We start from the raw sequence: 27540 nt of genomic DNA, 5'->3' as shown, positions 1-27540 counted from the left end.
AAATATCATAATTTTATTCAGGGACTAAGAAGCACAAGGCTTGTATGTCAAATTAACCCTGTCATAATTACATTCCAGCACATCTTAAAATGTATTAATTTATGTTGTTAAGGCATACTGTAGTTTTAAATGTGTTTAAATCTTCCAGAAATGTCCTTATCAAACAGGAAACGGCATCGGTTTGATGGAATGACCCATAAACCTGCTTTAGTGCTGTGTTGATCATCATCATGTGTTGTGTTGCATCATGCATTTCATTGGTTTAGCGGCTGCAAACATATGAGATGACACAATGTCGATAGCAACGATTGATAGCTGCTTACTACAGCCTTTTTGGCATTTCCGAAATAATCTTTTTACGTATCCCTCATACTCCACATTTCTTATCAAGCACATGACAGCTAACATTCCCTGGCGTCTCGGCATCGGGTAATACAGCGACGCGTTATCCCCTCGACACTATGTGCTCACACGGGGAACCATTGTTATATTGGACTAACACGCCTTTTAACAGATTATTAAATCACTTCGTCCACCGGTCACAAAGCATCGCGCTGGAAGCACAAAATGCAAGTCACAGCGATGGCGACAGTTTACAAAAATTAGCCCATTACCTGAAAAACTGATCCTGTGCTAAACCGCAGGCTTGTCTGTTTCTGGAAGAAAGCAGGAAGAAAGGAAAGGAAAGGTTGTGCGAGTCGATTATCTCTATGAAGATGATGGGGTGTGTGTGGCATACATGGGTGTCACTTGACGGTGCCTTGGCATCTTTTGATATGCGCGCGCATGGTAATTAATAGGAACATATTTCAAAACACATAGGAATACGCTACTAAAGAGCCAAATGATAGTGTTTATTTATTTATTTTTTTCACTGATTTATGTATATAAACTCATCTGTTATAATTTCATTTGAAAGCTCCAGATTTACAAAAATGAAATACTAACAGTGCTATTACATTTGATGGATAAAGCTCTTTTCCCCGCATGTAGCCTGGGTCAGTGAATGTTAAGAAAGGATACGAACAAATGCCTTTGACTCTTGCCAAATATTACAACACAGAGATCTGACGATTACCATGAGAATACCCAAATTCTGTAAATAGCATGTGGGTGGGGGGGGGGGGCGGGGGGAATGAAATATGAAATTAAGGGTCATTAATTTGTCAAAGCAAACAGTTACAGTGTATCTGTGCAGTAAAGTCTGTAAAAGCATCAGGGCCATTAACGAGGAGCAAAAAACCTTGTTACTGCATAATAAAGAAGTAGGAGGGTGATCAGAAGTGGCCATGCTGGGTGGCAGCTGACATTATGACTACATAGCAGTCAACCAATAAATACACATAAAAATACAAATGTGACACACACAACTAAACAAGTAACCAAGACAAGAAGTCTTACAAACGAAATACAAACCCTGAAGGAGCTGCAGAGGTCAAAGTCTTAGTGGAGTAAAGCTATAATCAATAGTAAATAGTATTAAGACTGCTACTTAAAACTTACCAGTATATGAGTGTGGTAAGAAAAATAAGAATTTCCAGTAAGCATGTGATCCATCCAGGAAATATCAGATGAGACCAGAAATAAGTAAGTAGTCTAACAGCCAACTGAGAAGATTTTTTTCAGAGCAGACAATCATTTAAAACTTTTAGAAATAATGGAAATAATACAAATAATGGTAAATAACAGAGACAGGATGTCAAGATGTAATGTTTCTACATTATCCTAAGCGCAACACCAATGACTATTTTTATTTTTCTTATTAAATGGTTCCTTGAACAAAATCAGTGAAGGCAATATAATGTAAAATATTGTTTGTGCTTTGAAGTAAACAGCAGAGGGCAGTATACAATCCTTGTCTTCAAGTTCAGTAGCTGCAACAAGGAATTTACAGTAAACCTCTTAAAGGATGCTGACTCATGACACTGTGGAAATGTTATATATCAGATATCAGCCAGTAAAAGCCATGCTAACCCAAACCATGTGCTTAAAGATCATATTTCATATGCAGTGCAAAAGACATTGCACGAATAAGGTACAGTATTGCGAACTGGCATCTTTACTGCATCTGTTTAAAATCAGAACAACAAAGGAACAAAGACTATACTAGACATTTGTGTCATCTGATCTCCCGGCACACAAATAAAATAAAAAGATTAATTGATTATTGATAAAAAAAAATATATATGATTATAATAACAGAAATTCTTGGTTGTGCTTGTCTTTCAGTAAGAAGCGAAAACATCAGTTTTTGAGAATTAATTTATTCTGGATTGCATCCAATTTTCGTGGCCTAATGAAAAGTAATTTACAGATGGAGCGTAAACAGCTATTTCCCCCAGATATCTCAGAATACATTGTTGACGGCAAAGCTGTCATGATGAAATGTAAGCGTTTGTTGCAGCCGATAACCAATAGCAGGACGTCTTTTCCGAGCCACTCTTTCCGCTCCTCCTCTGCTCCCGCCTCACGGAGTGGGCTGGTGGCTGCAGTTGTCATGGAAATGCAAGAAGTCCCTCAGCTCCAGATTCGGTTACCATGGAAATGCCGCTAGGAGATGCTGCTGCAGGTCCTCAGGAGAAGCGCGAGATTATTCAGCACCTTGGACAGCAGCGGTGCGTCGGTCCTCCTTTCTGCCAGACGCGATACTATATGCTTATTGTGATTGGAGAAATTGCATCAGATCACCAGCTTGATTCAGTGAAAGATCACATTAAACAGGGTGAGTCGCCAACTTTTGGGTTTTCTGCCTTTGGGTCAGCATAAAGAGTTCAACAGTCACTCATGTACATGAACCAGACAGACGTGATTCAGATACACAGTGCAGAACCGCTAAAGCGAAGCAGCTGTTTATATTTGAGCATCATACAAAGACACTTATGTACGCATATGCAGATGATATTTGATCATTATACACTAAAAAAGTAAGGTGCAGAAACAATTTTATTTTAGAAATTGCCGGTAAATTTCACAAGTAATTACAAAGAAACAGCAAGTAACACGTTGAATTAAACGTGACATCTTAAAATTGAAAACCTGGAATAGGATTTTCTTGTAATGTATATTGCTATAATCTTTGTTATTATTTTTACATTTTTTACAGTGTATATGGAAAGTCTCTGTGTAACTTTTGTGTAGGATATTGTTTATCTTGTGAGATTTTAGCATTGCATGCTATTGATTTATTAAATGTGCATCTAACAGGGATCCTGTCATGGGACGTTGATTTGACCATTTGTGACTTGAATAAGGAACTGAAGCTCTTTGAAGCAAGACACTCTGCCCAGTTTTCATCAGAGGTGAAAGGTCAGTTATTAAAGTTTCAGAAAGATGATGCATGATGTATTTATTTATTGATTGATTGATTTATTGTTTAATTCTGCAAAATGTAAAAAGGTGTATTTACACAGTCGAATTGAAGCCGCTCTGTGTCTTCTTAAAACTCAGTGTAAAGGCGCATTAAAAATACTGCATAAAAACCAGAGTGATTTATGCACGTGCAGACCAACCTCGGCCCCTAGTATAAAAGTATACAGCTTTAATTGCTTTGTAAATGTATTCATGCCACTTCTGGCATAAGAAACACCTGTGATGTTGTGAGATTCAGAACATATGTTCTGTTTACTCTGTCAGAATTACAATATCTGTGATAGCAGGTATAGCCTCCTGCCATTTGACAGCTAATAGATTATGTGAAGGTGAGAAGGTGAGTGTGAAACAACAGTTATGTGAAATCACAGGGAGAAAGATTAGATTGCATTGATGTAAGCTTTCCTGTGAGGCTGCCCTGGCAAACCCACCTGAGGTCCCACAGCCAATGAAATGGCAGCATTCTGTAAATGTACGCTCAATTATGGAGTGCATTTATTTTACCCTAATTATTTCCTTTCAGTGTGACTCTGTTTGCATTGACAGTAAGCTTAACATTTGTATGTGGTGAATTCTTCAGCAGAGTACATGCAGTCTGGAGTGTGTGAATGTTGTTTTTCACCCGTGTTATCTCTTCTTGTGATTCAAGGATGTTTATAATTCATAAACATCAAGAAGCAAGATTCAGATCAGCATGTCACCTGTTAGTTTGTATATCTCTTTTCTACCGATGAATATTGTTCTATAAGAAATGAAAGCAACAAGCTCTGCATGTTTCCAGGCAACACACAGACTAACAGCCTATCTAGAACAGCTATATGGGTGGAATAGTGTGACATTCCTGGGAGTACATGACAGTTATATATGTTGAACTTGTGAATTTCTGAAGTCCTTTTATATGTGTAAAAGAATAAGGATTTTAAATAAGGATTTTAAACTACTTGAGTTATAGAATAAGTCAATTAAAAAAGAAATTGTGTGTGTTTAAAGGAATAGCCCATCAAAAAATGGAAATGTGCTGACAATTTACTCACCCTCAGGCCATCCAAGAAATAGATGAGTGTTTCTTCATCAGAACAGATTTGGAGAAATTTAGCATTACATCACTGGCTCACCAATGGATCCTCTGGAGTGAATGGGTGCCGTGAGAATGAGAGTGCAAACAGTTGATAAAAACATTGCAATCTATCAGTTAATGTATCGTGAAGCAAAACGTTTGCATCAATCAATCATGAAACAATTAACCTTAAAATTATGTTTCGGGAAAAGACATAAATCCTCTGTCCACAATATTTATGCAGTTAAAATTCATCTTATATGAATAAAGAGAGAAATATACAATGGTCAAGCACCGTTTACAAGCGAAAACAGTCCATAACAGTTTTAAACAAATATATCAGTGGATTTTTATGTGAGAGGACTGGATTTTCACTGGATTTCATAAGTGATGTAATGCTAAATTTATAAATTTGTCTGTTTCAATGAAGAAAAAAACTCATTTACATCTTGGATGGCCTGAGAGTGAGTACATTTTCAGCAAATTTTTTCCTTAACACCCACACATCTACACATACCAACGTTATTTGATCTATTATAAAGAACATAACATTTGCTTCTCTGTTTGTATAAAGTGTTGGCATTCCTGAGCAGCACAGCAGATAACAACATGCTATGCTGCACACTGCAACCATCAGCAGATATGAAGCTAAAGAGGATAAAGCATTAAATCTAAATTTACTTCCTCTGCAGCGTGGCATACCGCTACCAAACCGGTTACTTGCATGCACAAGATTGCATACATTGCATGATCACTCTATCACTGCTTACGTCGTCACCTATTTTTCTTGTCTTTCTTAATCTCTCCATTCTGGGGTGTTGTATGTCATGGCTTCAATATAAATTCTCTGTTAGCCTGCATTATGCCATATGGTTCCTCATATGTGACTGCTGACTCCCTATCTATCGCTGCATGTATTAATCATCAGTCCCTTCTCTATTATTATTTACCAGTGGACCATATTCAGTAGAGAAGCAGTCCATGTGAGACCCTATCAGTGTGTAGAGGAGTCTATAATGAGCTTATGGGTTTTATAGATCATAGGAGTGCTTGCTGGTGGGATGCTTTAACTCTTTCAGCACCATGCTGAGATTTGAATGCTGTGTTTTATCCACTTGCATGTCAGGACATCAAATAGGACCATATCATTGCAAAATGTATTATTCAATAGCTAATGCAGCTGCAGAGTGCTTTCTGTTGATCAGGGTTATTATAGTAAACTAAAACCATAAAATACATTTTGTTACTTGAAATAAATGTTAATTTATTTGTTAGTAATATTTCCTCTTTTCCTTTAGTTTAACTTGATGTACTAAAATAACTAAAACTGAAATAAACTATTTTAAAAAATATAATCAATACTATATTAAATACATTCTATGAACAGTGGCCAATTATTAAGTTATTGTTAAGACAAGCCATTGTTTTAGTGATTTCCCCAAGCTCTGTGGGGGCAAATGCTATTCTGCTGTGTGCACTCAAGTGAAAGATGCAATTAGCTCTCTGAATAAGGGCTGGACAGATAAAATGATATAATGCTCCACCATCACTGAGGGCCAAAAATGCTTTGAAGCCAGAAAGGCTTTTTCTCACTCTCAAGGGCAGACTTTGTAGAGAGCCAGCTAAGTGCCAATCCACTGATCTCTATGGTCCAGCAACCTCAAAAGACAAGGTTCAAACAGCATCAGGGACCAAGGAAACTTTGTGGCTCCAAATGATGTTTGAACTTGGCCATCAGAGGTCAATCACTGTTGCTACAAGTCCGGCATGCAGAGAATAAGATTTTTAAGATTTTAAGTTAAAGCTATTCATCTTATGTTTTTATTTTAGGTTATTTTTGTATGTTTAAACTAACAAATAGTTTTAGTTTTAGCAGCACTGGGAATCAGAGCATAAAAAAGGCTGTTCATCTCATCTGTGATCTCTGACAGGCTAATAAATCAGGTCATTTTTTCCACATTGTTAACTTTGTTAGTTATTATGCTTCCTGATGACTGGGAATCTGAACTAAAAACGAAACAGAGTATTTAAAGCAGTTTGTTACCTTACTGAAGAACCATACTGAAGAACAACAGAGAATTTTTATAAAAATTTTTGAAAGCTTTCAGTTGGGTATACATTGATGCTAAACTGAAGGTAGTTTCTTGTACATCTGGCTGATTCATCAGTGGATTTCTAGAATGCATTCATTCAGTATCAGAGTTTGACCTAGTCTAGAAGTGAACTGGCCTCACTGTGAACTCCTGTCCAATACTATTACCTCTAATTCTGGCTTGCAGGCAAAGAGCTGCTGCTTTTTTCAGCTCAGAGAATCTTGACAATAAGAATCCCTTTATTTCACAGAGCCTGCCTTCTTTGACAGCAACGTCTTTGTTTTCTATGCTGAGGATTTTTCTACTGTTGTTTAGTATAATTCAATGCTTAGTCACGAAACTGACTTCAATCAATAATGAACTCCCGTATTGATTATTAGGTTACAAGGTGGATATTTCACCCGGTTATCTCACAAACCACGAAAAGCATGCCCATCCCAGATGCTTGACAATAATAATAATGAAAAACTGCTGCACCCACACAGCGTTTGAATTGTTTCATTTCTTCTGTACATTCCATTATTCCCTAGATGCAGCTTATCATAATGCCCATATTCTCAGTGAGAGATGTACTAGTTCATATCCTGCCGCCTGTCATCTATATCCACAGACTGACTTGCTGGTTTTGTTTACTGTGCGTTTGAGATAGAAAGGCAGAAGTGTGAATAAAATCTTTCTGTAATGACAACAGAGGAGCAGCTCTCTCTTCTCACAGCACACAGAGTGGCTTCCTCCACTTCACCTTGATCTCTGACAGGTGGCAGCCATTGCTGCTCTGTTCTGTACAGAAATCATTTTCATTGTTTTAGCCAGCAGTGGAAGATGATGGATGAGGACTGAGCATGCTCAGTATGGCTGGTCTGCCACTCCTGCAGCTGTGCTTGGAATACTGATCAGGACGTGAGTGCAGTGTCATCATGGCTGACTGCTTATAAATGTCAGAGCACAAAACCAAGTGACTTTTACTTAATGCAAGGTTTCTATCTATCTATCTATCTATCTATCTATCTATCTATCTATCTATCTATCTATCTATCTATCTATCTATCTATCTATCTATCTATCTAGTATAGATAGATATATGTGTGTGTGTATATATATATATATATATATATATATATATACACAGTATATATATGTGCGTTTTGTGAAAAGTCAGGACATAGATTTGTATAATGACAAAGGTATGACATAGGTATTACAAGGTGAAGGTGACATCTCAGGACATTGACCCATGTCCCCACTTTTCAAAACGCTTATAAATCACTCAGAATTAGGTTTTTTTGGGGAAAGTTGAAATGCACAGTCTCCTGTAAGGGGTAGGTTTAGGTGTGGGGTTGGTGTAGGGCAATAGCACATACAGTAAGTACACTATAAAAACCATTATGCCTATGGAATGTCCCCACTTTTCACAAAAACGAACATGTGTGTGTGTGTGTGTGTGTGTACACCACCAGTACCAGTACAGTAACCAGTCATATTTATTTGTTCTTTCATTAGCCTTGTGCCATTTCATATCTACACAAAGCAGTACAAGCAGATTTTCATTGTAACAACATTGACTTATGTGTGAGGCAATATACTTTTCTTAATATATAGATTACATTCATTTTGAAACGAAAGCCTGCATTTTCTAAGCAGGAGAGCAAGATCTGTGCTTCCAAGTGCTGCTGAATGAATTCCCATATGACCTCTGTCTCAAGAGGAAAAGTGCAAGAGATGAGACATGAAAGGAACCTCTGGCAACATGTCAACCGAATAAACTTCAGGACAAGTGAATAGAGGTTAGGAATTTCTTTAGACTGATGCATTAATAAATAAAAAAAATTGCAATGCGTGTTATTAGAAAATAAATATTTTCTATATAAAAAAGGTAAAATTATTGTATTGATTCTGAAATAATATGATGAAAGCATATTATAGACCTTCCATATGTGTTGCTATTCCCCTATGAGTGGTTGCCTCTTGAAACTTCAGCCGGGGATTTTACAACCGACACAGATGGATGGGTCCTTGAACAATCGTTACAGATCCCTTTACCTCCCTAGAGGCAGCAGGGAGGAGGCTGGAATGGTCACCATGGCCCCAGCTGTCTCGGGCATTGTTCAATTCATTTAGATTTTCAGCAACATGCCACACGTTAATGACTGCGACCACAGCTCACTGCTGTAATAGTCCTTATGTGTAGCATGTTTGGTTGTAAAAGCCTCCAAATATGCAGTTGGGACTTAATTGCATGAGTTTCTATGTGATGCTCAGAACATAATGAAGTCAATAACCAGAGGAAATTGACAGGGCGGAGAAAAATGAGCGATGAGTCTATCAGAGGTGCAACTGCAACCCCCTCTGCACTGATAGAAAGACGAGGAGACGCTGCATTCTAATTCAATAGCTTTTACACTTGTTTATGAAGATTTAATCTTGTTATATAATATATAATGTAAGTTTAAAAGCAATTAGTTCATAGTTGAAGTTCATTATTTCTCCATAACAAAAAAAAAGCGTGGAAACCATTTTCTCTGAGAAATTGCTAGTATGTTTCACATACTAGTAGCACATTAAATTAAACATGACATTTTGAAGTAGAAAGACTGAAATAGCATTTTCTTGTAGAATGTACTCCAGTAATCTTTGTTTTATTAATAAATTCTCTCTTTTTTTTTTTACAGTAATACTCTGAGTAAAAAAGGTACACAGGGTGGTACCCTAAAAGCTAAAAGAGACATCTTTGTACCTTATCTACCCCTAAATTGTATCTATGACCACCTTAAAGTTAGATACTTTAAAAGTACATATTGGTTCATAAAGTGTGAATATTAGTTTCCATTGAAAGGGTACCACCACACTGACAGTTTTATATGTAAAGGAGTTTATTATGAAATCATAAAATTAGACATTGGATGCTAAAATTATATGTAAGTAAGATATTTGTTACTGCAAAATGTGATCTTGGAGATCTACAACACTGAACGTGAAACTGATTTTCACAGACACTGAAACTTGATGCTGAAATTTGAGCTGTTAAGTGAAGTGTTGATTTGTGATTATCTCACCTTAACATTAGCACAGGAAATGCAAATCTTGTCTTAGACATTATACCGTATAAGACTATAAATCTCTTCACTTATGAAGCCGAAGCAGAGAGGGCTTTTACAAGGGTCCGGTGTGTTTTCTAGCGTTGATTAATAATTCAGAATGGGCTATTGATTGTGCTCTTTTATACTCCTGCAGTCTGTACATGAACACTGGGCGTCAGCATGCTGCTCAGGCGACTCCAGTCTGCTTGATGGTGGCATTGATTGCAGGGCTGGATCTTGCACCACGGTGAAACCTGAGCCCACGCCCAGACTCTGGAGCAAAAGTCTTAGGAAATACGGGGGGGGGGTTATTGTTGTAGTAAGCCAAACCACTGTTCCCTATTGTTAGGGTCTAGAGTATAAAAATAGTGTCTGTAAAGAATTTTGACCAGAAAGACATTTGAAGTGCTTTGCCATCTACATTTGTCTCTTACAAGAGGCTTTAAATCTGCGGTAATGTGCTAATGCGTTACCATTTAGTAAGAGCAAGCTGTTATCATGGGACTGTATTAAAAGGATGAAATAACTGAGATAATTCAAGAGATGGGCACAGGCTGTCTAGCAGTAAGGGCGCGGCAGCCAGACTGCTGCTTTGAACAGCTGCTTAGGATATGTCTGGAAATGTCTATTTATAATCTTGTAATAGCATCAATTTAAATTTGATTTAACAAATGCAAACCCTTTTTGTAGCAGCTAGATGCATTCATCACCTCCGGCTATCAAAAACACACTCCCTCAGTTAAAACCATTTTTTTCCAATGGAATTAGATAAATCATAATTTCCCTCATATTTAATGTCTAATTTTGGTTTAGTTTTTAATGTAGTAGAAATATTCTTCTTTCTTCTGACAGCATGCTCACCCTCTTACTGTAAACACAATTCTGTGCTGGTTCGCTGTCAAAGAGGTGGTCAGAGTCCAGCAGACTGTCTGCGAGAGAATGCTGATGGAGTGCAGTTAATGGGTCAGATTTTGGCAGTCTTCCCCTGCAGCTGTCGGTCTGGATCAGCTGTACATAAACTGCTAAATGGCCCATCCTTGTCATTCTTGACCATTAGAGCACCTGAGGCTGAAAAATACAGAATTGGTTGAGCTGTTATAGTATGTCCAACTATTTTACATTATATTCATTTTGATATTATGGTGCTAAGTGAATATTTTTGCTTTCCTGTTCTGTCAGATAGTCATAAAGTTTTGTGAATAGAGCCTCTCGATACATTGAAGGCTGGTGTTTACAATATTGAAAGTGATTAATTAGATAGGAGGAAAAAATATTTTAAGTTTAAATGTTACTGTGTAAACTCCAGCAAGACTCGAGAGATTTGGACAGTGTTTTTTAATCTTCAGGTTGACAAAAGTTCAGAATTTATTTGATATTATTGATCAGGTAGCAAACTGTACTGAATGAACACTAGAACAAACACTAAACAATAAATTGAAGAGTGGTGAAAGTTATGCTCTCTCTTACCTACTTTGAAACACTTCGGTTGCTTGAGTATTTGTACAAACTTTAGATAGATAGATAGATAGATAGATAGATAGATAGATAGATATTTTATTTAACATTTTATTTATAGAGTGCTTTTCAGGGTATGCAAATAGACAAATTGTTGTTTGTACGAAACTGACTGACTCTTCTTTATGCAAATTATTATTATTATTATTATTATTAACTGAATATGTCAATCCATTTAAAAATGGGTGAATACAGGGTGAAAACAGGTGAAATGGAGGCCCTTGAAATGCTTGCTCTAACTCAGTTGGCAAATTGGGCACATTTACTGGCGTTCACCCTACATCTTATTTATAAATGACTTATATATTCAAGGTCCAATTAAAGACAGAAATGTACACTGACATGCTATCACACTGTTGCATATTTCTCATTCTTCAAGTGTCATCCTTACTCGTAGTGTGTAAGTGAAGACAGGCTCATAGGCCACACCCACTCAATCTCGCGCACTCGCGTGTCTGTGTGCGCGCTCGCGACGCGCCATACGCACAGCTCAGCATCAGCAGCGGTAGGTCTAATCTGTCATATAATTATTCAGATGTTTGATTATTGGCATGTAGTTCAAATATCTTTCTCTCTGTTCGAGGTTGTTCATTCATGAAAGGTTGCATATTGCTGATCTGGTATCGTGTCAGCCGTCTGTCTAGGTCTGTATGGGTTCTGGTTTGTTCGCGGATTTGTCAGCAGGTTTGTTTATCTAAAGGTCGCAAAAACAAGCCGTTTTAATGCATGTATGATTATGCCATCCATCAGTGATAGTGAATGAATGTAACGTTACGATCTCACTGTACAAGGAATCAAAGATGCTAAGTCGATAAGCAAATGTCTTCGACAACAAAAATGAGAGAATTTTGGATTAGAAATATGAGTGAGAAAAATAAGATTATTTATAACCTGTTTCCTCGCTTTTGCTAGACTAGATGTTTTCTGTATTAAAGAGAACATTTTTACATTAAACACTACATTTTTTATTTTTATATCACTGCTAACATTTTTGATAATTGAACGATTTCGCATTTTGCCAGAAATAGCTGGTTAATTTGTTGGAAACACATTATATATATATTTTTTTACCCTGTGACCCAGATCTTAACTGTGTTTCTGATTATTATGGGATGAAGCAGGGCTGTAGCGCGCGCGCTCGAGTACGAGGTGAAGATGTGCGCATATTCCACAGGCCAGACAGACATAAATCTCATAGATTACTTAATTAGATATCTCCGTGAAGCAGAAACAAGGTGATGTTGTACTGTGCTCATTATACGTTGTAAATAATTTCATTTTAAAGGGATAGTTCATCCAGTCATCTTTACTTTTAAAATTAGAATGACTGTGAAACACATAAGGAGATGAATGACAGAATGTCATTGAATGGAGTAAAGATCAAATCTGGGGAAAACATCATTTTGTTTCACAGAAAAAAAAGAAAAAAAAAATGAAAGTCATAACAGCTTGGAACATGATGACAGAATTTTTGGTTGAGCTGTCATTTTAAGGAGACTCACATATTTGTCATGTAAAAGGATTATGCAATTGCCTTCAGTATTCATCTTTTTATATGCTCATAACATTTTCACAAGTGCTACTTGTGTTTAGAACGGCAGTGATTGAAATATATCTGATGTGGATCGTTCTAAACAACGATCAGCCATTTGCTTTGCTGAGGTCAGCGTTATTGATGGGAGGCGAGAAGGATTTTGCTTCAGCAGCACCTCGTTCTGAATGACCGCTTGTGTGTTTTTACCAGGCCTTTTACACCTGTGTAACCAATTTTGTTTAAATAGCAAGGCAGGACCAAAAGCACAAGCAATGTTATTGTCCGACTCCCCGGTCATTAATCCTCAAAAGCGATTATGGATGCAAATTATTTCTGTATCATATTAAATGGACCCTTGAAGCTTTCAGTTTATCTGCATCTAACAAATAATTTCCAAAATGGGCACTTTAGGGCCAGTGCCCCTCTGTGCTTTGTACAATTTATCCCTTTTAGTCATTTATTGCATTTAAATGAGCCATTTATATAAACCCTGCTCATATTCCTCTTTCATTTGCTCCAGCTGTTTACAGCATAATGGGGTCCATTACACCGCAAGAGCGTATACATATGAATGAGAGCTCAGCACTTGTCTTTCTTTGCTATAAGGAGATTTTATCTCCCCTGCTTGTTAACAAGTAATTTGACTGACATGAACTTGTTGCTGTGGTTTCAAAGGCACGAATAGGACACTTGTAGTGGTCAGAATTTCACTGCTATGGATACGATTAGGTGGCTTTAATAAGATTACAGCTGCTTATTGAATCACTATCCCTATAGATAACTGTTTAAAAAGTGTTACACACCTCTCTCTCTCCCCGTCTCTTTGGATCACACACAGTGAGGCAGCTGAACAGTGATCAAGGACAAGGCAAAGATACAATGAAATAACACTGGCTCAACAAATGTAATACTTCTTTCATACAGGAATGTAGTGGTTATTGTGTGTTCAAGGACAGGAAAATGGTAATCCAACAACAGCTGAAAATGTTTAAAATCTTCAGTGATAATGATGTGTTGCAAAATTCAGCCATGTGACAATCACATTTACACTTCATCTTCCTGATGAGTGAAGAACCAGAATCGCAAGTATAGTTTCAGCTGTTAGGATCAAGTTTTATCTGGTGGCAAAGCTAAATTAGAGCTCAGATGTCGCTCATATGGCCATATCTACTTTGAAATAATGATCTCTTAACGCAAAGGCATGTGTTGCTGTTCCAAAATTAGCTAATGCGAGATTTTGGAATAAAGATTTTGGAGTTCAAATGCAAATATTAAGTGAGAGTTTAAAACTGTTTAAGCCTGTGAGGCAATCAGTCAGTCTCACTAATTTCTTGCCATTGAAAGTTTCAATCACCTGGATCACTTGTGTTTATCATTTAATCCTAAAAGACAAAATTGCTTGTGAAGCTTAAAATGCACAAAGTAAAGTTCTTTTCTGGATTGCATTCAAATCTAAGATTGACTTTTACCGAATTAGTCTTAGCAAGTGTAAAATACCTCTGACCCCATTTGTCAGTGTTGTACATTCTCAGTTGAGTGATACTGAATTAGCTCATTTTACAAGCCATCTGCTAAGCTGCTAAATATTACTGTTACTGTGTCCATGATTCAAGTGCATATAAATCACTTATAGATATACGTTGTTTAGAAATAGTTTTGATATATTTTTTCTTGTTAACTATGGGCAATTTATATATTTTCTGGTCCTAGAACAGGAAAATTTCATATCATCCAGATCATAATAAGCAGAGCATATGTTCAGTGAAGTGACCTGAATATTTGACTCTATTGGACTGATTATTATTGGATGAACTCTATTATTTAGTGCAAGCCGATAACTCACAGAATGAGACATGCTGGTTAACTGTTTGTGCAAAGTGATAAATTTAACTGTTTTCTCCACAACAAAATGATTAAGAAGGAGGAGTTTAATGTCATGGGTAGATTGCTTCAGCATGTTTTCATATGCACAATCATCTGTAGTTAGCTGGGTCCTAGTGCTACACAGAACATACATAGCAGATGACTATGGATATGAAAATATGGATATTTTTATCTCTGGCATCTAATATTGTGCCATTAGTATTACATTTACAGTATGCATCTAAGAAAAATCTTCAGAATAGTTTTCTTATAAAAGCACAAAGCACTTCCACATCCAAATTCTTTCATCTGACATGAACTACAGTAGAATTTACAAATGCAGTTTTGATTTTAGAATGGTAGTAAGATGAAGGTGTGTGTATGCTCAATGTCACAGGAGACCATGCAGCCTGATTTAGCTGTTCATAACGTTCTGTTATCTGTTCTCCGTCTCAAAGTGAATGCACATCTGAAGGTCATGTTGACAGCTGTCCCAAAGCATCCTGTTAGTTGTGTAGGAAAAGATGTCTTAATGATGTCAAATGTCTGGAAGGAGGTCAAAACTCAACCTAGCATATAAAGGACTAGAATTATTTGGAGTTAAATATAACAAGCTACAATTCCCTAAAAGGTTTCCGTTTTCAAATAAACATTCAAAGTGAAATGATGCCGTTAAAAGAGTCTGAAGGATAAACTGGGTTAGGACTATTTGTAGTCCACTGCTACCATCCAGAGTCCATTGTATGATCTCACAGGAGTGTAGAGTTTTTAACTACTCCATGTTATGCCAGAAAAAAAAAAATTTAAGCTACTATCTGATCCACACTATTGTTCTTGCTTGTATCTAAAATCAGACTTATTACATTTGAAATATCTTTATGACAGCTTTTTTCAAGCTCATCACATGTTTATCATGTTATGTATATTACGCTACTGAGAATGTGTGAGAAGCCTAATCAAATCATTAGTGTGCTATTTAAGTCCAAACGCCCTTGTCCCGTTCTCACCGCTGTGAAAATGGCCCTATAAATATCCTATAGAAAGATCTAAATCAGTGATGTTTAAACAGCCAATGAGAGGTTTATGCTTATTATAGCCTAATAATGCTCAGGGTCATAAACATGTTTGTATGTTTCAACTGTGCAATGCTGAATTTACATTTTCAGCTAGAGAGAGGATTTTTTCACCCTTTCAGAAATGCTGCAATGCGTCGCGCAGCACCAAGACTGGGTCAGTGTAACGCGGCTGGCGGCAATCGCCAGCTCACTATCCCCATGGCAACAGCCAATAGATTTGCTTGCAGGAGCTTTGCAATTTTGTTTTGATTGCATGGAATTGAGAAGACTGCTTTCACGGGATTAGTGTACTCTTGCACAGCGGCAGGAAGAGACAAAGAATAATGAATAAACAGTAATGAAATGCATGAAGGCAGTGATTGCATCATCCCAATAGGGTGCAAGCTTTTATCTCTGATTTTTCTCAGTATAAAATGCTTTAACAAAATCTTAAAAATTGTCAATAAATATGCCATAATTATAAAAATAAGATGAGAAATATGATATGAATATGCAGATTTTAGTGCATTTTAAACATTCAGTGTTTTTAACTACTGTTTTTTAGGACAGAGACTTTTGCAATACAAGAGTGATGTTCTTGAGACTGTTGTGTTGGTGAATCCTTCTGAGGAGAATATTGCTATAGAGGTAATTATATATAACCCAATGTGTTTTTTTACTTATCCAAGTTCTCCCATTTTTTTTATTTGCATGCAAACATATAATCATCTAAGATATCCAATTATTGCTTTAACTGTCAAATATAACAGTAAATGCATTCTCTTCCTTTTCTAGTTCAGAACACTGCTCTGTGACTCAGCAGGACATAAGTTATTGGTCCTAAGTGGGCAAAGTACTGAACAAAGCGGTGCCATTATCCTGCAAAGTGGAGTATTTGGTTGGAAAAATTTCTCTGACATTCTCTCAAGTCGTAGGGTAAGTGGCCACTGCACCATTATAGGTGCCATGATATTTCACGGCACTTACTTGACAGCATTTAATTTTTTGCTGATTTTTTACATTTAAGTTTTAAAAATATTTGAATATTTTTTTCTTTGTAGATTAAAGATCTCTTAAACCAGCCATCTGCAGGTCAGCAAGCCTGTTTGACTGTGTCCTGTAAAGGAGAAGGGGGCTGGAGCTCCCTAGGGTACGTACAGGAGCAGAGCATACTGAAGTACAGACTGAACCCAGAGCCTGTGCTGCCTGAGATGGAAGGGGTGAGCGAGTTTACAGAATATGTCTCTGAGACAGTGGATGTTCCCTCTCCTTTTGAGCTCCTGGAACCACCAACCTCTGGAGGGTTCCTCAAGTTGTCCAAGCCATGCTGCTATATCTTTCCTGGAGGACGGGGCGACTCTGCTTTGTTTGCAGTCAATGGTTTTAACATTTTAATCGATGGCGGATCAGACAGAAAATCTTGCTTCTGGAAGCTGGTCAGACATTTGGATAGGATTGATTCTGTTCTCCTTACCCACATAGGAGCAGACAATCTCGCTGGAGTAAATGGACTGTTACAGAGAAAAATTGCAGAGCAGGAGGAAGAGAAGAGCCGTGGTTCAAGTACTTATGGAGACTGGATGAAAAACCTGATCTCACCAGAACTTGGTGTTGTGTTCTTTAATGTACCAGACAAGCTGAAGGCGCCTGAGTCCACGCTGAAAGCAAAGAGGAGCATTGAGGAGGCCTCTCTCACATTGCAGTACCTTCAAAAACTGGCCATCAAACCTGAGCCTCTATACAGACTTATGAGCAACACAATTGAACCTTTAACGCTCTTTCACAAGTTGGGTGTTGGCAAACTAGACATGTATATTCTAAATCCTCTCAAGGACAGTAAGGAAATGCAATTCTTCATGCAGAAGTGGGCTGGTAACAGTAAAGCTAAGACTGGCATCATCCTGGCCAATGGCAAAGAGGGTGAGATTTCAGTTCCTTACCTCACATCAGTGACAGCTCTGGTTGTGTGGGTACCTGCCAGTCCAACTGAAAAGATTGTCAGAGTACTGTTTCCTGGAAATGCCCCACAAAACAAAATATTTGAGGGGCTTGAAAAGCTGAGGCATCTCGATTTCTTGCGATATCCAGTAGCCACTCAAAAGGACATGTCATCTGGAGCTCCACCTCCACTGATTAAACAAACTAAAATGAAGCTGAGAACCGATAGCAAAGAAAGTCTCAAATCATCCCCTAAAATGTCTTCCACTACAAAAGCAAGCAAGAAAGAGGCAAATGAAGACATTGAGTCAAAGAGTGACTCTGTAAAAGAGAACAAAGTTGAAAAGAAAGATAAGAAAATAAAAGAGACTGTTAAAACTCCCAAACCACTTAAACCCAAGACAGCGTCACCCGATTCAATTAAGCAAGAGAAAAAGAAGCTGCAGAGAGAAAAATCTCCTAAAAAACATACCAAGGAGAAAGCATCTAAGATGGAGGAGAAGAAAGATCAGGAAAAGAAAGACACAAAGAAAGAAAAGGCAGATGTAAAAAAAGAGGATATTAAAAAAGAACTCAAAAGTAAGGAGGAGAAGAAAAAAGAAAAAGAAAAAATTAAACCAGAGTTGAGAAAAATCACAAAGCCTGACTTAAAGCCCTTCACCCCTGAGGTCCGGAAGACTCTGAACAAAGCAAAGGTTCAAGTAAAGCCTAAAACAGAAAAAACTAAAGCAGCTAAGGAGCAAGAAAACAGGCCAGCAGCTAAGCAAGCTTCAGTAGAGAAACGGGAGAGTGACAGGTCCTTAGTCTCCTCCCCAGAAGATCTTACCAAGGATTTTGAAGCCTTGCGACTGGAGGAGGAGCTATCCAAGCCCACAGAGAGCAAAGTGCTCCCAGATTTTCAGCCTGCAGACTGTGCTATACCTCACATTGAATCTCCTGATGAGGGAATAACTACAACTGATGTTGAGACAGAGTCCCCTCATGAGGAAAGGGGACCGTATGGAGTAAAGGAAATTAAATCCCCCTCTAAAACCACTGATAGATTTGAGGATGAAGGTGCTACTACAGAAGATGACATAGAGGATGATTATACCACAAAACAGAAAAGTGCTAAAACATCTGACTTTTTGGAGATGGGCAAAAATAAAGAATGCCAAGAAAAAGCAAAAGAAGAAGAAAAAGTGTTTGAACTGAAACCCAGAAAGAGTGACAGTGAAGAAGAAGAGGATGTAATTGAGAAGGCAGAGCTAGAGGAGGCAGAGGATTTAGTGCATGAAGAGGAGCTCAAGTACAAATCTGATGAGGCTAGAAAAGAAAAACTTGGAAAGGACTGGGAGACAAAACAAAGTGACATTAAATCTGCCAAACCGCTGGCTGCTGCAGAGCATGTTTCATTCATCCAAGATGAGACCATTCCAGCTTACTCTGAGACAGAGCAGACCATTTCTGATGAGGAGATTAATGAGGAAACAGAGGAGCGAATCCCACATCTTCAGTATGATGTCGGCTCTTATGACATCTCAGTTCCTGATGAACCGGGGACTTTTGACACCATCCATGGCATGAAACCACCAACCATCGCTGTTGCTTCTGAGTTGTCATCAAAGGGTTTTGCAGTAGACCAGGAGCCAGTCCTATCAGCTTACGCAACCAATATAATTGCAGCTCCATTGGCTGAAGAAGAGCATATATCATCAGCCACCTCCATCACTGAATATGACAAATTATCATCTTTTGCAACATCTGTTACTGAAGATCAGTCTATAGCATCTGTGACAGCACCACCTACTGAAGATGCAGGAAAAAGTTCTTTACTCTTAGATACTATAAATAGTATACCATCATCCGTACAGACAGATGCCACTCAAGGAAAGGAGTACCTCCACTCTGCTGGAACTATTTCTCCAACTTCGTCCTTAGAGGAGGATAAGTGTTTTAAATCACCACCTTCAGAAGAATATCAACCCATCGTGCCAGAATCAGAAACTACAGTGAAGGCTACTGTTCCCACAAATTATGAGGATGAAGAGGATGAGGATGAGGATGAGGATCAGACACCGAATGTTGATATGCCACTTGGAAAGCTCCATGAGGGTTATGCATCTGCTGCCTTGCTCGAAGAGCAAGCTTACGATAAATTTCCCTCATCAACTGCACCTATTCTTCCTCAGATGATCACACAAGAAAAAGAGGAAAAGGGAATCTCACTCTCTAAGGATGAATCTAAATTGGGCGCCTCTGAGAAAAGTTTGCCTTGCACCTCAGAGACAAGTATTCTTTCAGAGAGTGAAGAAAGATGCCTCAGCCCAGATGACAGCACTGTGAGGTTTGCCTCACCTACTCAATCAGGACCGACCAGCAGTAGCTACTCTCCCACTGAGGAGAGGTCACAAAAGCCACTGATTATGGACAAAGAGGAAAAACTAGATAAGGAGACATTTGATTCTCAGCGGTGTTTGGCCCAAGAGGCTCTTGCTGACAAAAAGTCTGTGAAAATAATTGATGATGATGTGGATCCTTTTGGAAAGGAACTCTCCGGCACTAAACCTGCATTATATGAAGAGGAAGAGGATGAAGAGGAAGAGAAAGAGGAATATTATGGAAAAGAAAGCTATACAGTGTGTGGTAAAACTAAATACAAAGAGGAGAGGGAGTGCACTTTTCTTGATGAAGAATACTCTGAAGAGACATCACCCCTAAAAGAGGAGAAGCTGTTTGAAAATGAGAAAGAATCTGTGGATAAGGAAGATAAACCACAAAATGTGACCTACTTGGGCCATGAGTTAAAATCCCAGATGCTCAGCTCAGGAGAGGAAGATGAAAGTGAAACCGAAGATGGTACTTACTCAAGTGTAAAAGTACCACAGGGCAAGTTAGATTCCATGTCAGCAAGCCAAGGCAAAACAGATGTGTCATTCTCAGAGATAGATGACCCAAAAGTGCTTTCTAAAGACAGCGATAAAAGTGTTCACTTCAACTTGTATTCTTTCCCTGAGTGTGAGAAAGGCCTCAAAGGGGAATTTGAGAGGGTGGTTAGGCAAGATACACCCTATGTTGGGAAGAGCTTTACATACTCTGATGTGTACGACAGTAAATCGAGTTCAGTGGATTCCTACTCTCCAAATCAGCCAAAGGAGCACACTTTTGATGATACTGATGTTACTCCAAAGAAAACAGAAAAGGAGGATTCCCTAGATTCTTCCACTGGCAAGATTTCCGACCTTAAAGCATTGGAGGAAAAGGAAGCATCATCAACTTCATATAGTGAAACACAAGGTATATATGGAACAACACAGTTAAAGGATACACCCGAAGGAACATTCTCTGAGAAAATAAAGGAAGCTGAAGAAAACAAAACTCAGAAAGACTCATCTGTTTCAGCAGAGAGAGACCCATTTTCAGTTCAATTTGAAAAGCCAAATTTCAGTGGAATGGCAGAGGGTGGTGCATTACAATCAGGCCATTATGTAACTGACAGCTTCAGCTCTGATTACAGTGCTAAAAGTATGAGTTCTGTCTTAGGCCAATCTACATTTAGCACAAAAGAAGTCAAGGCTGGAGACATGAAGATGTTTGCTGATGGAGAGGATGAAGATGAAGAAGATGAGGAAGATGAAGATGATGAGGATGAGGAGTATGGAGAGCATGTAAGTGATAGTGATACAGAGAAAGGTGCCAAAGACAGACAAGAGAAAGATGCCCAGCACTCTCTAAGTAGTGTCATCAGCACTGTACCTACTCAATTCCAGGATGTAAAGAAAGACACCATTACACAGGGCTACAGCTTTGGCTCTGACACCTATGGGAAATCTTTAGGTTCATCAATATTTGAATCCACTTTAAGCCATGAGGGCCCCAAGGACTCATTGCAAACTGTTAAAGGTGATGCCTCATCTTTTCATACTAAAAGTCATATTACAGGCTCGTCTGGATTTGAACATTCTTCAAGTGAGGAGAGAGATGAGTTTGTCGAAAATTACGAGAAAGATGTCAAGTCATATTTACCCCTTTCAACAAAGTCTGCTGAAGATAAATTCTCTACTCACTATGATGGCAAAGGTATTGAGTTTGACAAGCAAAAGACACCAGATGGAGCAGAGAAAAAAACAGGAGACCCTGTTTCACTGGGTTTCAGTTACACAACTATGTCAGCCACAGCATATTCCTCTTCCTCTTCTTACAGTCATTCCTCATCAGCTTCAGCTTCTCTGTCCACTAGCCGCCAGTTTGGGGATGAGATAGAGACTCCAGCCAGTACTGGATTTGAGTACTCATCTTTCAAAGATGAACATTCTCCAGTAATGGACTCACCCTTCTCTAGTTCTGGTGGGCAGGCTAAGGATGAATATTTGGAAGTGTCTGAAAAGCTGACCCCTGCAACCACTACAGCTGAATCCACCTCTAGCCTTGCGAGATTCTCACCATTATCACCTTTTGAGGAGATCAAGCCTTTCCCTCCACATGCTGGTACTTGCATAGGTGATAAGAAAGAACCTGCTTACTCTACAAGCAATATCTCAGATCAAGGTCCACAAAGTCAATGCTTTTACAAATCGGAGTGGGAAGCGGACTCAAGATTACAAGATGAATTTGGTGCAACTGGGCCTTATACCTCTATGCCTCCGACCACACAGAAAGACACCATGCCCGAAGACCTGTATGGTGCTTCATCAACACTTCAATTTGAGTGCCCTGAAAAACAGTACTATGAAGACACAGAGAGTAGTGAAGAGGAGGACGATTATATGTACGAAACTGAACAGGATAAACTTCAGTACCAAAGATCTCCACTTACAGCTCAAGCAGACAAGAAAGATACCACATTCTCCTTGGGTGAGACACTAACAAAGGACATATCTTCTGGTTTGGGAGCCACTATCCCAGATGCGTTTACCTCACATACTTCCTCTTTCCCTGAGCCCACAAAACCAGATACAACAAACGGGCCTGCAGAAGTTAGTTTGAGTGCACCAGAGGCTTTTGGAGGAACCAGCAAGGTGGGGATAGGCTTGTCAAAAATAGAGATGCAAGGCCAAGAATTTGACGTGAAGAAAATTAGAAGCCCAAGTGAATGGGAAATGCAGCAGCAACGAGACATCTACCCAGGAGCATCCCCACCTCATTATCGACATGAAGATGAATATGAAGAAGAAGAAGAGACTGAGCCAGAGCACCCAGCCCGTCCTCTTTCTCTTTCTTCCACAGACCAACCTTTCCAAACTTCCTATTATGCAGAGGATCCTAGCAGACACGATGATGACTCTGACTATCCTTCAGATGTTGGTATCCGTCCACATTCATCCACAGCATCTCCAGGCTATTCCTCTTGTGAGTACAAGCAGAGAAGAGGAGACACATCTCCATCCTTTATCAACCCAAGCTTATGTCAACTTTCAAGCGATGAAGAAAATGAGGAACAGAGAAGCCAAGCATCTGATCAACAGCAACCTTCGGGGAAGACCAGATCTCACAAACAACCCCGTCACCACTCTCACAGTCATCAGGGCGAGGACAGCGAATTGCAAAACTTCTCTGGAGCCATGGCTGCTGGGATTAGTGCCAGTGGAGAGGACACACCTCCAACCTCGGTCAGTGAGCCACTGCATTCCCAATCAGATTCTGATGTACCACCAGGTACGGAAGAGTGTCCATCAGTCACAGCAGAAGGAAACAATGACTCTGATGAGGATGCAGATTACCTGCCTGTAGATAAATCATCTGGAGCATATGGGGGAAAACATTACTCATCAAGGTCGCCTACTAAAAGTCACGATCCCTTCCCGTCACCAATGATGGATCCTGCACCTTGTCCCCCTCGCCCTGATGTATGTATGGTTGATCCCGAGGCTCTCTCAAGCCTAACCGAAAAACCAATCAAGAAAGATTCCAAATCAAAGGGGTTGCGTAAATTAGGCAAGACAAAGTCCTCATCTCCTGCTCGGAAGACTGATGCCAGGCGGAAGAGGTCCCCATCCAAGGATCCCTCCACTCACACCACTTCTCTTAGGAAGAAGGAAATGGAGGACGATCTGTCAAGGTCAAGCCACAACACTGGCAAAGGCCTTGTCAATGGCCTTAAGAACAGTGCGGGTATGAACATAAACATTTGAATATGCAAATAGAAAAGTTGTTTTGTTTGCCAACATCACACTAACAGCAAGTTTTTGTTCATTTTAATTTCCCAACAGGATCAAATTCTGCAAAATTCAGTGCATCTGTGCCCCCTGGTCCTCCTATCTATGTGGATCTGGCCTACATTCCCAACCACTGCAGTGCTAAAAATGTGGATCAGGAGTTTTTCAAACGTGTTCGTTCTGCATATTATGTAGTGAGTGGAAACGACTCCAGCAGTGGCGAACCGAGCCGCAGTGTACTAGATGCCTTGCTTGAGGGAAAGGCACAGTGGGGATCCAATCTGCAGGTATAATATTCGTTAATTGCTCTCTCTGTTGTTGATGTCAACATTGGAACTTTGTAATTTGCTGATTAATTTGATGGACATTTTATGGATGCTATGCATATAAATATTTCGGTTATTAATTAATTCTTTTTTTTTTTGCAGTCAGTTTCAATTGCAGTGAAGATTTGAAATGGTTCAAAATAGTTAAAGCCATTATGCATTAATGTCATAGTATATATTAATGTCTTACTTTGTCCTATTTGTAGGTAACATTGATACCTACTCATGACACAGAAGTGACCCGCGAATGGTATCAGCAGACCCACGAGAAGCAACAGGAGCTGAACATCATGGTCCTGGCCAGCAGCAGCACAGTTGTGATGCAAGACGAGTCATTCCCAGCCTGCAAAATAGAGTTCTAAATTCAACATGGCTCCCAGGTTCACATCTTTACTCTCAAATGGTCCGTTACAGCCTTAATTGTAGTTTACTCAGTGTAAAATTCTTAACCTTTTGCTTTTTAACTTCCCAAGTTTTAAAACAGCACATAGTGTCTATTGCCCCAAAAAAAACCAGTCAAATGGTATGAACTTTGATTATCATTTCTTGGTAATGCAGGAGAACAGAAGGAAAACGTGCCTTTCACTATATACTTTTCAGGGTGGCTTTTCCCTTTACGTTGTACAATGCTGTTACACATACATGCAGTAAATGCGTCTCTAAAATTATTAACCCTTAGATTTTGGTCCAGGGCCTGTTTGAACTAGTTTTCATGGTTACATTCCCAGTTGTAATTTTATACTGAACAAGGTTACCAAATGATTGTGCTAAATACAATAACGAAGTTAATCTATATAGCCTTGTTTACAATGGCATTTAAAGCACAAGTATACCTCTTCACTTACTTTTGAACAAAAACACCAGAAGTTCCCTAATACTGCAGCTAAACTAGATGAGATTCTCCTGTTTTCATCTGATTAGTTCATCAATGATACTGTTGCTTTGAGGCCCTGAGTTACACATCCTGCAAAATCCTCTTTCATTGCTTCACACATGCACTCACTATATATACAATAATCATCTATTAATCAAGTTATCACACATTCAGATATCTACTGTGCAAATAGCAATTGAGGCTATATACCTCAGCAGAGAGATTAACCAATACCTGGGTGCTATTTCAGAAATAGGAATTTAGTAAACAAATACGATTTAAAAAAATTCTAACAATTAAGATACAGTACATAAGTTGGAGATGGAGTTATGCACAAATTACTTTACATTCCTGACTCAGAGATTAATGCTTTGAATTTGTACAGTGGAATGATGGCATCAACAACAATGTTAAAGTCATAATAACAAAAATAATATATTGCTACTAGATCAGGACAAAATTCTGTTTGTAAACTGATGTTTAGATGGTAAGTTTATAGTGGAATCAAATCTTATTTTGTCATTAAATGATGTATAAAGTGTATGTTCTCAGAGTTTATGATTATTTTTAGTGTTTATGAAGTTCAGAGGTATGTTTTATTACTGATTTCATTCAGTTTTGAAGAAAATTCATTATATTCATTAACACCTTGTAATGATTTCCCCCTTTATTTCTACTGGTTATAAAATGTATATAGGACAAATTTGCTTACTGTAAAGGAATGGAAAGAAAGGATGACTGAGAACACATATGTAAGCCAAAGTTTCCGGCAATAGAAGTGCATGGTGTTCAGTGAATAATCTATGTATGAAAGTCTTTTCTCTGTCTTTGTGTAGGGTTACATGAAAGATATGAGCCATGGATACTGCACTTAAACCTATTCCAAAAATGTTATAGCGTGTTTTAAGTTGTTCAAAGCACATTGTGGCTTTTATATGAGACATAAACCTTAATCTCAAATCATAAATCCTCACCTGCAAGAGCTCTTATTTTCCAGTCAATATATGATATAGATTACATTTTGAAATATAAAAGTGAATTCTTGACCACTGATACAAAGACACAAAGCAAGTTCACTACTTGAGTCTGTTTAGTATTAGAATTAGCAGTTACGGATAGTAGAAAACATGCTGTCATGCCCAGAATTGCAGACATTTTTCTTTGTGTATTGTCAGCAGTGTAACATATAAGGCTTAAAATAAGTGATTTAATGAAATGAATGATGGGGCTGGTTTAAGCTCTTGTCACAGAGCAGGATCAAAGATGAGAGGGATGATGATTGTGTACTATCTTCTGATGAATAGAAAACTCTGTAAAAGTATGCATTGCATGTATATTACCATAAGGCTGAACATGCATTTGAGTACTGCTATGCTTTTAGGTGCTTGGCTAAAACTCTTTTATTAAAGAAGGAAGGTTATAAATGAAAATCAACTTTTTTTCAGTTGCATTTGAGTCAAAACTTAATCTATAATTTTCATAAGATGATTTAATTTCTATTTCATAGTCTTGTTCATTAGTCTTTAAAATTCGATTGTTGACCTTCATCTTCAGCTTGGAGTTTTGCTAAGCCGTATTTACAACAGGGCAGAATATGGTTCAGCATAATCCTTTATATTTCTCTGAGGAGCAATGTATGAGGATTCACATTTAATATTTGCCTCTAATGTTTTTAAGGTGCTGTAACTTTTGAGCTACTGGTTATTTGGCTGTGCTGCTGACATGGTGAAACCCAGATGTGACTTCGCAGTACCACAGAAATTAACAAACACAAACAAGTACCAGACTGCAGACTGCCAGATCAAGTGACTAGATCACTGATCACATTTTATATTCAAGATTTGTAAGTGTCCGTGTGATTATCTTTAATTTCTTTCTTTCTTTTTTTTCTTATTTTGAAGATGAAGACTAAATGTTTCAAAAGATAAAAAAAAAAAAAAAAAAAATAGTCATGATGTGCTGTGCAAAACATCCCTTAGTTGCAATGTTGAGTTTGCCATCTCAAAAGCATCAAAACTTTGAAATATAGCATTCCATTGAGCCTAGCTGTTTAATGCATGTGATCTTAAGTTTGAACTTGTATGTAATAGTTCATAGTTAAATTAAATAAAGTACTATTTTAAACATATATTTAAATGATAATTGTCTCAATTGTACTGAAAGGCACATATAACCAGACCGCGCTATCATTTCCAGCGTGCAGTGTTGTTAAAAAAAAATAAATAAAAAATGATGTGTACTTGGATTTATTTTGAATTTTTCATATTTTCATGACCTTTGCTTTCATTTCTCTCTTTTTTATGTGCAATACTCTGTATCTTTCTTTAAACTCTCTAAATGAGTGTCTACAAATATGTTGTAGAAAGGTAAACCTGATAATCACTAATAAAATATGTTAATGGGAAACATCAACCAGTTTTTGTCTTTCATTGAGTCAGCTGACACAGAATCATAAATGTCTCTAATGAAACTCAAATATGAGAATACAGATAAAAGTAATAAAAAGTACGGACCCTCTTTATATTAAATTATACCCTTACTATGTGTAGGCCTATAATTAATCATTTGATACAATGCGCTTATTGTGTACATACATGTTTTTACATTGTACTTATTTGAAAATACTGTCCTGTAATTACATCTGTAATTAATTTCTGTAGTTACATCTATAATTGCACTTTTGAACCTACCTCTACCCCTTAAAC

General features: G+C 38.1%; 1 protein-coding gene across 5 annotated transcripts; it reads left to right on the top strand.

Annotated features, from left to right (window-relative positions):
• The first annotated feature begins 1535 nt into the window (after positions 1-1535).
• Positions 1536-27243, top strand: map1aa (microtubule-associated protein 1Aa). Of its 5 annotated transcripts, none has more exons than XM_058782054.1 (8): positions 1536-2722; positions 3205-3306; positions 16129-16211; positions 16359-16499; positions 16625-23591; positions 23690-23922; positions 24168-24341; positions 26513-27243. In XM_058782054.1, the coding sequence occupies exons 1-7, from the start codon at positions 2539-2541 to the stop codon at positions 24321-24323; spliced, it is 7866 nt and encodes a 2621-aa protein (XP_058638037.1). In that variant the 5' UTR covers positions 1536-2538; the 3' UTR covers positions 24324-24341; positions 26513-27243. The 5 variants fall into 5 exon arrangements, with proteins under 5 accessions (XP_058638037.1, XP_058638036.1, XP_058638035.1 ...); XM_058782053.1 differs by having other exon boundaries at positions 24168-24364; XM_058782052.1 differs by having other exon boundaries at positions 24168-27243.
• Positions 27244-27540: the final 297 nt, after the last annotated feature.

This window comes from Onychostoma macrolepis, chromosome 07 (genome assembly GCF_012432095.1).
Source record: "Onychostoma macrolepis isolate SWU-2019 chromosome 07, ASM1243209v1, whole genome shotgun sequence".
Lineage (NCBI taxonomy): Eukaryota > Metazoa > Chordata > Actinopteri > Cypriniformes > Cyprinidae > Onychostoma > Onychostoma macrolepis.
Note: the sequence above shows the minus strand (reverse complement) of the source record. Positions and strands in the feature narration are given on the sequence as shown.

Excerpts from the sequence above, each read along its gene's own strand:
- map1aa (XM_058782054.1), top strand. The coding sequence starts at position 2,539 with ATGGAAATGCCGCTAGGAGATGCTGCTGCAGGTCCTCAGGAGAAGCGC. Across the intron at positions 16,212-16,358 it reads AGGAGAATATTGCTATAGAG|TTCAGAACACTGCTCTGTGA; the intron begins GTAATTATATAT and ends TTCCTTTTCTAG. Across the intron at positions 16,500-16,624 it reads ACATTCTCTCAAGTCGTAGG|ATTAAAGATCTCTTAAACCA; the intron begins GTAAGTGGCCAC and ends TTTTCTTTGTAG.